We start from the raw sequence: 15,876 nt of genomic DNA on the forward strand, positions 1-15,876 counted from the left end.
AAAGCACAGTTGTTCGAACAGCTATATTAATTATACGATGAATCCATTAGTTTCCTGATGGATTAATCTTTCGATGTTTCTTCCGTTGAGCTACGTTTTGAACGAAGTATTTACGAGCAAATTGTAGATTAATAATCTTTTTACAAAAATACAAATAAAAAGGTGTGCACTGATTTAGTTTTTATTAGCACTCTATTTTCTTGTTATTTCTGTGTGTCGTAGAATATTATGATGTTTCACCTAGCGTATAACGGTAGCTTTATTTTCGTGTTCCATGAGTTTCGGCTTGTGTTACCAGGTATTACTGCGTAATTTACCAGTCACCTAATTGCCTGAGATGGTTCATTTTTGATAAAACACAAGAGTGTTTTCCTTATACTATCCTATGTAATCTAATATACTATTCTATGTAACCAAATGTACTACATTAGGTAACCGACTGTACTACACTTTTCTTTTTTTTTATACGCGAAGAAATAGTAATGGACAGCCCACCGCTCTTTCGTGTAGTGTCAGGTTTATCGACAAAAACTGCAGGAGTGCCCTAGCATTCTTCCCTACACTATGTAACCAAATGTAGTACACTATGTTACCGACTGTAATACACTATGTGTCAGAATGTAGTATACTATGTAAAAGAATGTAGTACATTATGTAATATAAAAATAAATAAAAATATGTCATACTATATTGTATTGTTACGTCTCGTCACCGGAAGTTACTTGCTACTAACTATTCGACCGATCAACATCTTGACTCGCTAGTCAATCTTCAATTTTTTTTTCTTTTTTATGCGCGAGGAGGGAAAAATGTATTATGTATACCCAGCGGTCCGTGTTTAATATACGTACCTTTGAGGTGGCAAGATGTTTCCGCCACCTTGGAGGTTTCTGCTGCCCTCCGGAGCAGCTCCGCTCCTATGTGCGCAGCAGAGGTCGCCCTCATCTCCTGCACAAACTTCTCGGGAACCCCGGAGACCCGACAACCCTCCTTTCAATTCCACGGGTCGTTTGGACGACGGCGGGTTCCTCTTCCTTCGTCGTCTCCCCGGTCTGCAGACTCCCTGCCCTTTTCCTTATTGGTGAGAGGTAGAGCCTCCCTCTTTATACGTTTAACGCCTGTCTGCACAGGCTAAGGAGCCGACTCCTCTCCCCCCCCCCCTCTCGTCACTTCCCCAATCCTCTTCTCTTCCTTTTATTGGAGTGCGTATCATCTGGTCCGCACGGCCCTCATCATTCAGGTTTCTAGGGGCCACCAACTCCTGCGAAAAGGACGTCACCCCCGGCAAAGCCGCTTACCGGGGCGAGTGCCCTTGACTGCGAGGTACCCCATCACCGCGTACCTCTGCTTAGGGTTAGGGGTTTTTTTTATAGAGGTTATAATCCTCGCGGTCTGGCCAATGAAGGGAGGACCTCCGGCACATTGAGACATGATTATTGGAATACGGTATTTGGGCTAAGGTTCCTCGGATCGCATTCCCGTACTGTGACTCGCCAGCGAGTCCACAGCCCCCTGGGGGATTGGAAATTAGGAGGTAAGGAAAAGGGGAGAAATAAGAGAAAGAAGAAGAAAGCCACGAACCCCGGTCTCCTTAGTAAAATGCCCCTGCCAGCCTCGCGGCCGGGACCAAATCATGTCCCTTCCCGAGCCAGAGCTGTTGAAGTAGGTCCGGCGGGTTATTAACCCGCGACGACCCCCTGGTTTTTTATGCCACGATGATACCCTGCTCTCTTCCTCGGGAAGCGTGGGTTTTAAGCCACGTCACCATCCTTGTACAGTCGGCATTTTCTTCCGGAACCACCAGTCACAGTTCGAGGAAAGGGTTGTGATATGGGAGCAGGACAGAGGAAGGGTGTTTAGGATATCCATTGCTCCGTTAGCCACTGGCAAGCCAGCGTTTACCAGGACCCACCAACGTGGAGGAGGAGTTGGCACTTGGCACTGGTGGGCGTGAAGAGTGCAATGCCACACCAGCACCTTCGGGACCCATGCGTTGAGACCTGGAACAAAGTAAACGCACATTTAATTGTAATTGCTATATATAACTCCAAATCTAGTTCTCTAAATACGTCAGAAGACCTGTGCGACAAACTAATCGATCCTCGCACCAAACTCATCTCAACTTCGATAATCTCTCCTAAATTTGTTTACTTCGGCCAAGTCGGATTGAGAACTAATTCACCATCAACTGCGCAATCAAATTGGCCTTGCAATCTGGATCACGTCCCCCAAAATTTACTCTAATTTTCTGGCGAGGGATTTCAACTAGATGTTCAACCACTTGTTGAAAGTGTTACGTTTCTCACTGCAACTACGAAGAAATTGATCCAATCCCACGAAAATTGAGGTCGTCCCTTTCTTCTACGTATCTTGAAATCGCTTTGTTTGGAGAAGGAGGGCGGAGGATTCCTGGCCAGACACTCAGCGCAGTCTTCAAACTTGATCAACTTTCTCAATGATCGTTCGTACGGAACTGAACTTTCTTATTTTCTTGCAATCTCTTCGACACGTTACAGGAAGTTTCTCCTGTCTTCTTCGTTTTGTTGTCAATCTTGGACGTTTATGTAAATTGAGGTTATGTGCATCAATCGAATGTTCGATTGGAGGATCGATGAGGTTAGTTCGTCCTTCAGATTATTTTAAGCGGGAAATATGATAAGTAAATAGTAAATAACGCAATTTTATATCTCTTTGAAGATAATTATGGAAATGGAATGTAAATATAAACCTTCGTATTATAACGAGAATTTTCTTTTGAATATTTTTAATGTTTTTGGATATCACTTGTGCATTTTAAACACTATTGTATATTCAAGCTTCCCACGAATGCATAAAAATTCGTAGCGTGCTGTACATAATAAATTTTCGGTGCTTTGTAAAATTTCAAACGAAGAAATACAAATGCAGATTTCACGACATATTAAGTTCGTCTTGCAACAGGTTCGGAGGTTCGACACTTTGAAAAGATTCGCGATTAGACGTAGTTCTACGATTTCAGATGAAACTACCGGAAGAGGACGACAAAAGTGGCCCAGCAACTACAAACTAACCAGTAATACACATCGGCCTTTTCGTCACAGAGTGACTAAAACTAAAATTATAAGAGTGACGCGTCTTTAAATAAATGTAATTTAAAAGTAAAATTTTCAATATTAATTAAAAAAGTGTAGAACTCTTCAAAGAATAGTTTCATAGAATACTTTACGTCTTGATGAAAATCATCACTAATCTTCAATAAGTGAAAACCAGTGTGTGTCTTGTAAATATTATACATTTAAAATTTTTGAAAATTACATAAGGTTTACCAAATTTTAAAACTTCTCAGTACCTCAACGATAATCCCTAGATAACTAGATTCAAAAAGTCACTAGTTCTCCTCTCTACAATTTTTCACAAATATAATCGAGTTGCTTCTGCAGGACCAATGCACTTTGCTTTTTCTACTTTTCACGTTTTCGAGAGTTTTCTTACCAACAACGAATTAGAAAGAGAATAAGAGCATCAAGAAGGAGCTTAGAATTGGTATTTTCAATGGAAGAGTTGAAATAATTGTTGCCGATTTAAAAATTCGCAAACAGTTCCATTCTTAACTGTAGAATTCACGGGCGAGTCGGTTTGTCTGAATTTTACGGAGCTTGGGGCCAAAATAAAGAAGACTTTTAAACTGTCGCCGCGAAATTGGAAGAAATGCGTATTTATATTTCATTAAGCTCAGAATTTTTGTCAATGAAAAATTTTACTTTTGGGATGATCTCGAGTTCGTGATCACGAAAGAATCTCACAGCTTCAAAATTGGAGAAAGTATCTGATTAGTGAAACAAAATTTCGAAATAAAGAGAAGTTGAAAATCGTAGAAGACTAAAATTAAAGTAAATACCAGCATACTATAAATATATTAATATAAATATATTAAGAAATATAATTGACAAATATAAATATATTAAGAAATATCAGAAGAAAGATTCAATATGGAACGAAGAGAAGTAATTCAGCCAACGATAAGTTCCAGATAAATAAATCAATTAAACAAAATCCTAAAATTACGAAACTTTCGTAATTATGTTAATTCTACGACAGTTGCATTTCAAAACTTAATTTTGCCGCAGTCTGTGAGCAAGTTGGAAAGGAAAATAGCAGAAAAGAGAAGAAGTTATGGTCTACTGAGACATTCAGAGGATTCCTGGCAGTGCAGAGCGGAAATTCTCAAAGAGACCGTGCTTCTTGGAAAAGGAACGTTAAGATAAAACTTCCTCCGCAGTGAATCTGAAACTTGTTTTCTGTCGGGGTGTGTCTTCCTTCGCGTACTTTCCAACCCTTGCGCATTCGCTGAAAAATTTTTCCAGAGAAACAAGTAACAAGGACAGAAATAGCAACAGGGTTGCTGGAAAAAAAGGAAGAGAAGGAGATGATGAAGTCGGACGATAGGAAAAGGGAGATGCTTTCGAGACGGGCGTGTAGCGAAAGTGGATCACATCCGGGGTCTCTGGGAACCGGAAGCGGACCAGGGGGCGGCAGTGGTCATCTTTGGGGAAAGAGGAACCAGGGACGTACTTCGGCGCCTGTAGTAGGCCATGCTAAGCACCCAGCCATCATTCTCAGGACCAGGAGGAGCTGGCCTGTTGCGCCAATGCACTACAGAAGGTAGGCAACTTTTAATCAAACATTCAATATAGTATAATATTTTGATTGTCTATTATCTAATATAATTGTGTATAAACAATAGTATATAATAGACAATTTTATTGAAAACTGTAAAAATGTTGTACAGGGTGGTTGGTAACTGGTGGTACAAGCGGAAAGCAGGTGATTCTAGGCGAAAAAAGAAGTCGAAAATATAGAATAAAAATTTTTCGTTCGAGGCTTTGTTTTCGAGAAAATCGACTTTGAATTTGCGCTCGGTACGCGTGCACTTTATCGCGTCTCGTTATAACGGATCTTACTGTAGATCGTTGTCTCGATGGAAAAATTAAAAAAAGAAATTATTATTCTATACTTTCGACTTCTTTTTTCGCGTAGAATCACCCCCTTTCTGATTGTACCACCAGTTACCAACCACCCTGTATATTAGAGAAAATTCTGATAATTCACAATTCTAGATTACGTTTACATTAATTACAATTAAATTGTAATTGTGACTGGGAAGAATTGTTAGATACGGAAATTAAATACAGGAAACAATTCTGATGATTCGGGATTCTTATTCTGAAGAAATACTAGATATACATATGAAATTCTAATTCTAATTTCGGAAAAGTATTAGATGTAGGGGAACATTCTGATGATATAGGAGGGTTACCAGGTATAAAAAAAATTTTTATGAAAATTCAATTTTAAAATTTAATTTTATAAAAAGCGTCAAAAAATTTGTCGTACACTTTTAAAGAGATACTACTTTGGTACCGTAATCGTGATCGCGCTTCACAAGCACGAGAGAAACCACGATGCTAGCAGGTCGTTTCCTTTTCGAGGAGAAGTGGAAATAACGACGAGGGTGTCGTTATTCTACACGACTGCGCGCGAATTATCTCCTCCCGCGGCAAGCGCGATAATTGTGGTCTGTTTATTAACGAAGACGGGACCGCTCGTACAATGGACCAACAAAGTGCCTTTCGTAATTCACCCTTTCTCCCTTTATTTTTATTCGCAACAAGCAAATAAGTCTTTTCACGAGAAACTCTGTTAATTATTTAGCAGAATCGCTCGAGTAATTTTATTTGTCACGAGTAATTTTTTTTTAACCATTAAAAGGTATCGTATGAATTCCTCAAAGGGTAGAAAGATTGGTCCAACCATCAATGCTCTCTTTCTATTTATTTTATTACTCCATCTACCTCTGCCAAATTTTTCAATTGCAAAAATCTATTTACGAGTATCTCACACCTGAATGTAGTTTAAATTAAGACAAATAAATTTTTTCTGAAATATTTTTGACTTTTTATTTTCTCTCTCTTTTAACGTACGTTGTTTTCTTTTTATGCAATTTTCTAAGTACCAAATGTTGTAAATTTCAAAGAATATTCTCACTCGAAATAAACGTAATAAGTCGCAGACGCGGTGCACCCCTCGTTTCCAATATTCCGTTTCACCTAATCATCGAGTTCGTAGTTAATGACACACGTTCGCGGTATTACGGAGATTCGAACGCTCGAATCTTGAGCCAGTCAATCGATAGACTGGCAGACGTTGCCTACTGGGAATCCTACTATTTCTTTCCCTCGAGCTAGTTATACCGGTTTGGAATTGTATAAAGAGGTCGCATCAGTTGATTAAGCATTGCCATTTACCTCGTCGTGCTGTAAAATTTGTTTTCTTTTTATCGTCAAACGTTTCATTTCACTCGTAAAGTTTGGACGATGTTTGGAAGTTTTCGATATGTTACGATAATTGAAATGTTGAGTTATATCCGTCCCATTAAAAAATATTAGTGTAGTAACTCTTATTACATATATAGAACGCCTAAAGGGTTGATTTTTTTATTTTTCATAGGTAAAATTAATATTTCTATGAAATATCACGTCTAATGTAATACGCTCTTTAACAAATTAATATTTTCAAAATGGACAATATTCATTGCTCAAACAGCCGTGTTTCACGTATGTCTGGTCACAAGGACCCTATTTTACTTAGTCGCTTATTCCACATAGTCTTCAATTTTACTTTAAAACACGAACGCTAGTCAAACAAACTATTTTCCTAATTCGGTTCCCAATGCCAGAAGCTATCGAACACGCTTAGAATTCTCGTTCATCACGTGAAAGGCAATTACGGCATAGAATTTGAAGTGGAACCCCAGACCGCAGGTCAACCGATCAAAACTCGATAACTGCAGCAGGTACATAGGGTAACGATACAATCAGCTTCCACTAAACGTGCAGTATAAGAGTATGAAACAGGTCTGGGTTGAATTTGGAGTTGGAGAACGACGATGAAAACCAATTATTTATCCAGCTCACTGCGTTAAGCCACTTTCCACGTGGAAACCTGGACGGGTCGTTAACACCAACGATGAGATGGTGGATAACGCAGCACGAAGCTAGAACGAATATTCATTGCGTTGACTGGGCCGAAATCGAAACTGAAATGCCAGCCTAACCTCGCGAGATTAGCCTAAGTTTTCTTCTACGTTGTCTGCAGGCTATCGCGCGAACTTTCCTCGAATTATCGGTGTTATTCTTGGGAATTGTTAAAGGAAAATTAATATACTGATAATACAGGTCCATTTTGGATGTTTTTAATCTTTATGCAGTACAGTCGTGGGATTATGATTATATCATGCTGAGGAAGGTCTACGATGATCGATGGGCTTTATTATTACTCTAAAATGAAAAATGAATTCTTTTAAATGAATCTAACAAGAAAATTAAGTCCAAAATTGAGTATAATATTAGAAAGTAAATATTAAAGAAAATTAGATATAATTATTCTAACCTAATTCTCGTGTAACTCAAACTTTTTTTTTTATATGTGGAGAAATCCACGATGACCTACCTACGCGTTTGGAAGGAGTGCCCCGTGTACTCCTGCGAATTAATGCCGGGGCACTCCACGCGTCCTCTCGTCAAGCCAATTCTATCGATCCTATCAACTAACTGCAGAGCTAGGGGAGACCATTGCTCCTTCCTGATCAGCTGAAATCGCCACTGGTCCCACGACTCTTCCTTGGCGACCCCCCGAACGTCTCGGGTCGCCTGTTCTGCTGCATCATCCCCCGAGTCCGGCGCTCTCGGGCGTTTATATTTCCGTCTAAGTGCCGACCCCTGGAACTTCAAGGGAGGAGGTGCGGCCGGCACTCTAAACGGCTCAGCCACCACCGCTAGAACGACCGTGCTCTCCCGGATGGTCTGGAAAAGCAAGTCTTGCGCCCGTCTCGACCGTCCTAGATTAGTTTGCAGAAGGCGCATTTGGTTTCCATTTTCCTAGACGAAAGGTTTCTATGGTCTTCTCTGACTTGCGGGTGGCTTCTTTCATTCCTTTCTTCCAAGAGAAACAAAACGGTCCCCCCATCCTGTGATCCGCCTGTGCCCTAAGCGCCTTGCAGAGCGGACAATTTGGGTTTATTGCGGTGCATTCTTTGGCTAGGTGCCCGGAGATGCCGCACCTATAGCATAGGTGCTCCCTGTTTTCTTTCGAGGTGCATATCTTCTTCACGTGCCCTATCTCCAGGCACCTAAAACACTGCAGAGGTCTTCGTTCCATGGTCTCGATCTTTGCTACTGACCATCCGATGGTTATTTTGCCCGCCTGGGCCAGCTTCCTCATTGCACCTACTGGACATTGCATCCACACGGACCCGAGACCGTCTTTGGAGGTGCGAAGTTTTCCCAGCTGGATGTCCTCCACCTTGCATCCTCCTTTCTGCGCCAAGGCCTCCCTTATCTCGTCTATGGTGGCAGAGACGTCTATCTTGACCACCTTTGCTTCCGCAGTCCGGTAGGGTGCCGCCACTCGGATCATGTTCGGGTCAAGGATCTTGGTCAGCCGTGCTGCGAGTGCGGTGGCCTTCTCCCTCTTTATGTCCTTTGGCACCTCCAATACGACCCCTCCGGTTATTGCCTTCCTCATCTTTAGCGACTCGATGCCGACCTCAGCCAGCTGGATGTTGTGTCTGGCCGTAGCCAGCACTTCCGCGTAAGATTTAGCTGTTCCTTTCTTAATCGTTATGGTAACCGCTGATGTTCGCGGGCGGCGTGGAAGAGCCAGTTTCTTATTCCTTGTTTCCTGGTCCTCTGAACTTTGCTCCGGAGCTTCCATCGAACTCTTCTCCTTTATCCCCGGAGTTATCTTCTTCGATTGTCTCTTCTCCCTTTTCTTCTTGTTCTTCTTCCCTGTCGCCTTTTTCCCCGCGGACTGGCAATCCATGGCATCCGCTTTCCCTTCTCCAGGGACTACCCTGGACACTTGGGGGTCTGAAACTTCAGTCTCTGTCCGTTTTGCAATCGGAGCAGAATTTTCCTCCTCCTCCTCGTTGGAATTTTCGTAGTACTCATCTATTTCCCTTACTAGCAACTTGAACACCTCCAACTTTTGCTCCAACGCGTCCAGACGCCTTGCATTACTGTCCACATCCATGGCCGGAAAACATGAACGTTCGGACAGCTGCTTTCGGAGTGTCTTGTTCTCTGCCTCCAGTACCTCACACTGTCTTTCCATCGAGATAATAGGAAGTGCCCTTATTGTCATTTCAATAGTGCTTGCGATGATGTATCTCACCGCCTCCCTAAGTGTTTCAGCCTCCTCATCCGTGAGGTCGCTACATGTTTTGGCCACCATGGAAATTTCTCCCGCCCTCCGGATCACCTCTGCTTGTACGCACATAAAAGGGATCGTGCGCAGCTTCTCCGCAAGATTGGAAACCTTGGGAGACCCGACGAGACACCATTCTTCTTCGTCCGTCGTCTCCTCGGTTTCCAGATTCGTTATATGTTTAACGTCTGTCTGCACAGGCTCAGAAGCCGACTCCTCTTCCTCCCTTCCTCTCGTCTCTTCCTCCCTTCCTCTCGTCTCTTCCTCCCTTCCTCTCCTCACTTTCTCCTTCTTCTTTTTTTTGTTTCTTCGTGTCATTGGAGTGCGTATCATCTGGTCCGTACGGCCCTCATCCACCGAGGCTTTTGGGGGCCACTAAAAGTCTTGCGGAAAGGATGTCACCACCGGCAGAGCCGCTTACCGGCAGAGGGCTAATACCACCGGGGGTCACCAGGTACCTCGGGGTTGGCCGCTAATGACTGACGCACCCATCAGCCACCTCGCAATGCCCTCGACTGCGAGGTACCCCATCGCCGCGCACCTCTGCTTAGAGTTAGGGATTTTTTATAGAGGTTATCATCCTCACGGTCCGGCCAATGAAGGCAAGACCCCCGATCCATTGAGACATGACCAATGGAATACGGTATTTGGGCTAGGGTTCCTCGGGATCGCATTCCCGTACTGCGACTCGCCAACGAGTCCACAGCCCCCTGAGGGATTGGAAGTTGGGTGGTAAGGGAAAGGGGAAAAGTAGGAGAAAGAAGGGAAAAGTCATGACGCCCGGGCTCCTTAGTAAAATGCCCCTCCCTGCCTCGCGGCCGGGACCAAATCATGTCCCTTCCCGAGCCAGAGCTGTTGACGTAGGTCCGGCGGGATATTAACCCGCGACGACCCCCTGGTGTTTTATGCCACGATGATACCCTGCTCTCTTCCTCGGGAAGCGTGGGGTTTTAAGCCACGTCACTATCCTTGTACAGTCGGCATCTTCTTCCGGAACCACCAGTCACAATTCGAGGAAAGGGTTGTGATATGGGAGCAGGACAGAGGAAGGATGTTTAGGATAGCCATTGCTCCGTTAGCCACTGGCAAGCCAGCGTTTACCAGGACCCACCGACGTGGAGGAGGAGTTGGCACTTGGCACTGGTGGGCGTGAAGAGTGCAATGCCACACCAGCATCTTTGGGGCCCATGCATTAGAACCTGGAACAAGGTTATTTTCTAAGGTGAACAATAAAGTTAACTTCGTTCTCGCTAAAGCGACTTCGTAGACATATTCCCTGGACGGTCTTCTCCGCTGCGTAAGTAGAAACAATTTCGCGTTGCCGAGGTTTACGAAGTTCAGCGGCGTATCGATTTTCAAGCACACACGACCAAGTTCAGCGGCGTATTGATTTTCAAGCACACGTGACTAGGTTCAGGTTGCTAGCACGTGAGCGTGTAAACACAGGTGTATCGTAAACGCTCGGTTAAAAATTGATCGCATGGGACGCCTCTCGTATCGCACCAAAATCCCGCGATGGCCTTCCGTCAGATCGATTCTGCCATCAAAATGGTTTCCCCTCTTTATTCGACTTTTTCGAATGTATCGCTATTTTTACAGATGAGTACTTATCGATCTGATTTCAACGGATTTCCAGTTGACATTTGATCTCAATTTCGTATGATAGTACCAATTTGGTGCATTCCTAATTTAGAAATTTTCCTATACACATTAGAGAATTTTAGATTCTATCGAATCCTGGTACTTCAACTTCAAATCAAATAATAGTTTGATAATAATTAATAGTCGTCACGTGGTCGCCGTCTATATGCGGCGCTCGTACCCACAGGTCATCTCGCGGGTGCCGCCTATAAGCGGCGCTCGAAGCGAAATGGTTAATAATGAAATGCAGATCGCGTACCCTACAAATCAAATAATGGGCTTAAAATTTTGACATATAATGCTTGAATTATACTGCTATTAAAACTTCTCGATGTATACGCCTAGGGCCCTTCAAAATTATTCCATCGATATTCAGTAATTTACGATGATTCGATGTTTTGATTTTTTAGTGTTAGTTTAATCGTTCACCCCATCGGTAATCTTTGGGTGGAATTCCTTGACATGGCTTATAATGGGAGAAATTTGGAGACATGGTTGGCAGACGAAATAAAACATATCTGAAAAGAAATAAAATGATAAGATACGAAGAAATTCAAATTTCCCCATCATTTTATGTGAAAAATTACTTCTGCTGCGCTGTTGGTAAATCTACAATTCTTCGTGAAAATTTGTAACGTTCTTCCTTACTGACTAGTCGATATTGTAGATTCCGCATAAAGTAGCTTTCTATTGACGATAAATTAGAAACCTGTTTTTCTATCAGTCAATTTGAGCTTTATCAATGTTTTTTACATTACCTGTCTGCGGTCAAACATAACTCATTAATGTTTCTATTTCTTCTTACTTTCAGGTAAGTCGAGTAACGTATACTTTTTGTGCATGCAGTTAAATAAGGTGAGTTTGCATGTGTACAGTTACTTATACTCTTACTTATACTTAATATACTTATTAAGAAAGACAATATACATTCTTGCTAATTAATTCAAGTCGTTCAAAATATTCAAAATGTTTTCAATTCTCTTGTTTATCCTTCAGATTAAGAAAGATTCTCATTAATTAATGAAGGTCATAAACAGAATGTTTCGCAAACATCTATTATTCGTTATTGCAATTCCTCCGTTCCCTTGAACCATAGGACTTGTGCCCGTCATTTGCTAAAAAAATAAATTAATGTATCAATACTTGTATTGTAATTGTAAATCAAAGGTGAACGAATGAAATGATACGAAAGTAAGCTAGGCTTATGACATGAGTATGATAGGCTTCTTCACCGATAAAGTAATGATAAAACTATAAAATAAATAAATGTCTCAAAAACGAACGAATCAGGACTCATAATGTACATGGTCCTTTTGATTCATAAAGACATATCAAACGTACCAATAAAATTCTTCGATTTTCTTCTAAAACACCCTTGAAGCAGTTTCTAGAAAAGCTAGAGTCCCTAATCAACAAACTCCAACAGATTCGGTACACACACACACACACACTCCATTATGTAATTTCATAGAAGCACCAAACAGTCGTCAACAGTCCCTCCCAAGTACAGCAATCAAAGTGACATAAATCACGTGCAGCTATTCATTCTAATAATCCCCTAATTTGAATTAATCGCTATTTATTTGTCAATGCGATTATTATACAGCAACATGTCAAATGTCACCGGGCTGCCTTTCAATATTATTTGCCATGGGTACTGTTCTATAGGACGTGTTCTATAGGACGTATAGGATTTACTTCGATGTTTAATGAATTGGCAATTCATTGCGCAAGCAGTCTAGTTGGCCAGTGGCGTGTAATTAACGGTTATTGTAATAGCGAATAGAGATCGAACGACAGAGAATGATCGTTGCTTAAACATTTAACATGGTCGTGCGAATTAATTCCAGTGAACTTTCTGTAAGCTTGTTTCGACGTTGGATCCGATAGCTGAGCATATGAACAACAAGTTCATATGACGAAATGGTTAACTCTAGTTAAACAAGTTTTTTTTTTAATCCTTGTGTCAAAGTATTCAATTGATGCTCACCTTAGACAATTTCATCAATTTTCTCTGCCACTCTATATGTATATCGTGCATGAAGTAGCTGATGAAGCAGCACACTTGAGTTGAAAAAAATTATTATTTAGTCAATACTCGAGAAGTTTCTACGAGATTACGTATTAACTCTAGTAGCTGTAAAATACTTGTAGAACATCTGAGTAGCTTTATTGGCCTACAGATCTTCATGGAAGGCCTGATAGCTTCAATAGTCCTAATAGTTTCAGCGATTGTTCGAGTTGCAGTCTGCGATACTTCGAATGGTCTCCATTATTCATTGTGAAAGCTTAATGCTCTTAGTAGATGGAACAGTAAATCCTCTTCCTGCCACGAAACTAATTGCATGTATCCATATAATTCCTAATAATAATTATTTATAATAATAGTAATTATTCACAACAATACGTAATAACAATTATCTTTAAAATGACTATCCATACTAATATTCGTTCCTAGAACAAGTATCCATTATTCATAGAATGATTTTCTATTATATTATAGTAATTATCTATGGCACTACACGCTTACTATCTTGGCCACCAAAAGTCAGTGAGTTCGTTTAATCCTCTAGATCCACTGATCATGTTGAAAGAACTTGCGGACATTGGTCGAAGTAGCGTCACAGTTGGCTTCAAACGAATCCGTGATCAGCAGAAAGCTTTCAGCAGACTCGTCGAATAGGTTAGCCGATGTGTCTGCAATGAAGTTACGGCTTGGTATCGATCTATTATACGGTCAGTCATCAACCTGCTAGCAAGTAATGTGTGCGTTCCAGGGGCCGACCTTTTGGTCGACCGCGCCATACCTCGAGTTAGAAATCATACTAACTTCGCTACAAGGTGTTCGTCGGGTATGAGGGCCGATAGCATCGCCGCTGCGGTGGATCGCTAGTTGGAGGTATATCCCCTTGTGGCGTTCGCAATGTGAACATCGTCTCTTCTCTCCTGAGTTTACCCGTCACCGTTTTGTAGACAATGCCCCAGGGCTCTTTGTTTCCTTTTTCGGTTACGATTTCCCGCCATCTCTGGATCTTCGCCTTCGTCGCCATTTTCATGCATTCCTACCTGATTTGCCGGTACAGCAGCTTTTCTTGTTCCCTCGTTGCAGGGCCCTTAGCCCTCTGGTACTTCCTTCTTGCCCGGTAGGTGTCTATTTTCTCGTGTGACCTCCTCCGTCCACCATGGTACGGATCTATTGTGCCATTTCTTCTTCGGAATGGCCGCATCGCAGGCTCTTAACAGGATTTCTTCGTGCTGTGCGCACAGATTTCATAGTTCACGCGGCAGTACTTTGCCATGTGTTCGTACCCTTGATATTTGTAACATCGACTAATTGCTATATATTTCTGGATTTTGCATGCATTCTAAGAAATAAATAATTTACCTGTCAACAATTTTTCACTTACCTGGGGGTGTATCTCAATTACCCAATTGGTTTCCTCGTTGTGCTTGCGCCCCGTCCTGAAGCAGAACTTCATTTCTGCCGCGTCTTCTTCTTTCAGCCTGTCCTGGTTCTGCTTCATGATACAGGCCAGTATCTCCTTCTCCGTCATGTCCCTTGGGATGTCAAATATTATCATCCGGAGCATGCGCTTGTGTGGGATGCTGTCCCAGCTTCTCATTTTCTGTAAACACTTTAAGCTCTTCCGGCTTCGTCGTTTCTACCATTAGACCGTTGCCGTTGATTTTTCTAACGACTCGAGTTACGAGTGTAAACACCGCATCCCGTGCTTCTTCACTCGTTTTTATCTCCCCATCCTCTGCTTCAGGCCGGATTATAACCACGTCTTTCGGTAGTTTTACCGCCGTCTGTGCGACCTTCTTGCAAGTCAACGACTGTTTCAAATCGTTTGCCGGCTTGCAGCGACTTGCTCACTGCGCACAGTATATCGCGCACCCTTGATTCTTTGTTTCGTCTACGCCATGCTCTAACCTTCCCGTGAGAAAGTCGTTATGAAGCAGAAGCTCCCCCAGCAGGTTTCGCATGCCCTTGAAGTGTCTCATGATCGTTGTCGTTTGTTCTTTGTTAACTTTCTTGTTTGGGTCCATGCAGAACGCCAGTACACTCTTCTCTATTTCGCTAGCCTGTTCCCCTATTTCGAGAATTGGCCGCTCTTCTTCCTTTTCCTCGTTTTTCTCCCCATTAGCTCGCTTCTTGCTTGTCACCTTTTTCGGCCTAACACTGGACTTTTCGGGTGCAGCGTTTGCATTCTTAGCAACTGTCGCGTCTGTTACTGTTTCAGGCTTCTGCGCTTTGATTGGTTGCAATACCACCTTTGCCTTCATAGTAGGCGACGTCTCTATACGTATAGTCAATTGGGAAACGGTTGCCTTCCAACGCTAAGTCCAGCGGCGTACTGATTTGCACTCGTACGCACTATGTCCAGCGGTGTATCGTTTTCCAAGCGTGCGCGATTAAATTCAGCGGCGTATTGATTTTCAAGCATGCACGACCAAGTTCAGCGGCGTATTGATTTTCAAGCACACGTGACTAGGTTCAGAAGTATATTGTTCTTGACATTTGCCCCTGAACTTCGACTCTTTCGAATGTCTCGCTATTTTTACAGATGTGTATTTACCAATCCCAAGGGATTCCAACTGAGATTCCAACGGCTTTCTAGCTGATATTTAACCTCAATGATTGTACCAACTTGGTGCTTGCCTAATTTAGAAACTTCCCTATGCACATTAGGGAATTTTAGATTCTATCGAATCCTGGTACTTCAACTTGAAATCAAGTAATAGTTTGACGCGAGTTTTACTTGATATTTAATCTCAGTTCCTCTGATTGTACAGAGGATTGTTCAATATTGATTTAGAGAATTTGTTGTCCCTGTTAGAGAATTTTTCCATTTCCATTGGACTAGGGTCGTACAACTTAAGATGTAATAATACCTAGTGATATTTAACTTGTTTTGTATGGTTATAGGGAGTTCGAACAAACTCAACAAAGTTCGCCAATCTAGTATACGCGGTGTAGTGTGCAGCAAT

General features: G+C 42.1%; 1 protein-coding gene and 1 long non-coding RNA gene across 5 annotated transcripts; both read right to left on the minus strand.

The window, feature by feature from the left end:
• Positions 1-7,881: 7,881 nt before the first annotated feature.
• On the minus strand, positions 7,882-9,576 carry LOC138188389 (uncharacterized). The gene has a single exon (XM_069130109.1). It carries the CDS (start codon positions 9,574-9,576, stop codon positions 7,882-7,884), a length of 1,695 nt encoding a protein of 564 aa, XP_068986210.1.
• Positions 9,577-9,737: 161 nt separating this feature from the next.
• LOC138187904 (uncharacterized) lies at positions 9,738-15,631 on the minus strand. 4 transcript variants are annotated; one of them, XR_011175281.1, is made up of 3 exons: positions 13,415-15,631; positions 12,875-13,338; positions 9,738-11,999 (listed from the first exon to the last, which is right to left on the minus strand). It is a non-coding gene; the product is annotated as an uncharacterized LOC138187904 (long non-coding RNA). The 4 variants fall into 4 exon arrangements; XR_011175280.1 differs by having other exon boundaries at positions 12,875-12,932; positions 13,033-15,631; XR_011175279.1 differs by having other exon boundaries at positions 9,738-11,642; positions 11,812-11,999; positions 12,875-15,631.
• Positions 15,632-15,876: the final 245 nt, after the last annotated feature.

Source organism: Bombus flavifrons, chromosome 16 (assembly GCF_040668555.2).
Source record: "Bombus flavifrons isolate JBK064 chromosome 16, iyBomFlav1_principal, whole genome shotgun sequence".
NCBI classification, from domain to species: domain Eukaryota; kingdom Metazoa; phylum Arthropoda; class Insecta; order Hymenoptera; family Apidae; genus Bombus; species Bombus flavifrons.

Bases quoted from the DNA above. Each gene is read 5' to 3' on its own strand.
- LOC138188389 (XM_069130109.1), bottom strand. From the start codon at position 9,576: ATGATACGCACTCCAATGACACGAAGAAACAAAAAAAAGAAGAAGGAG.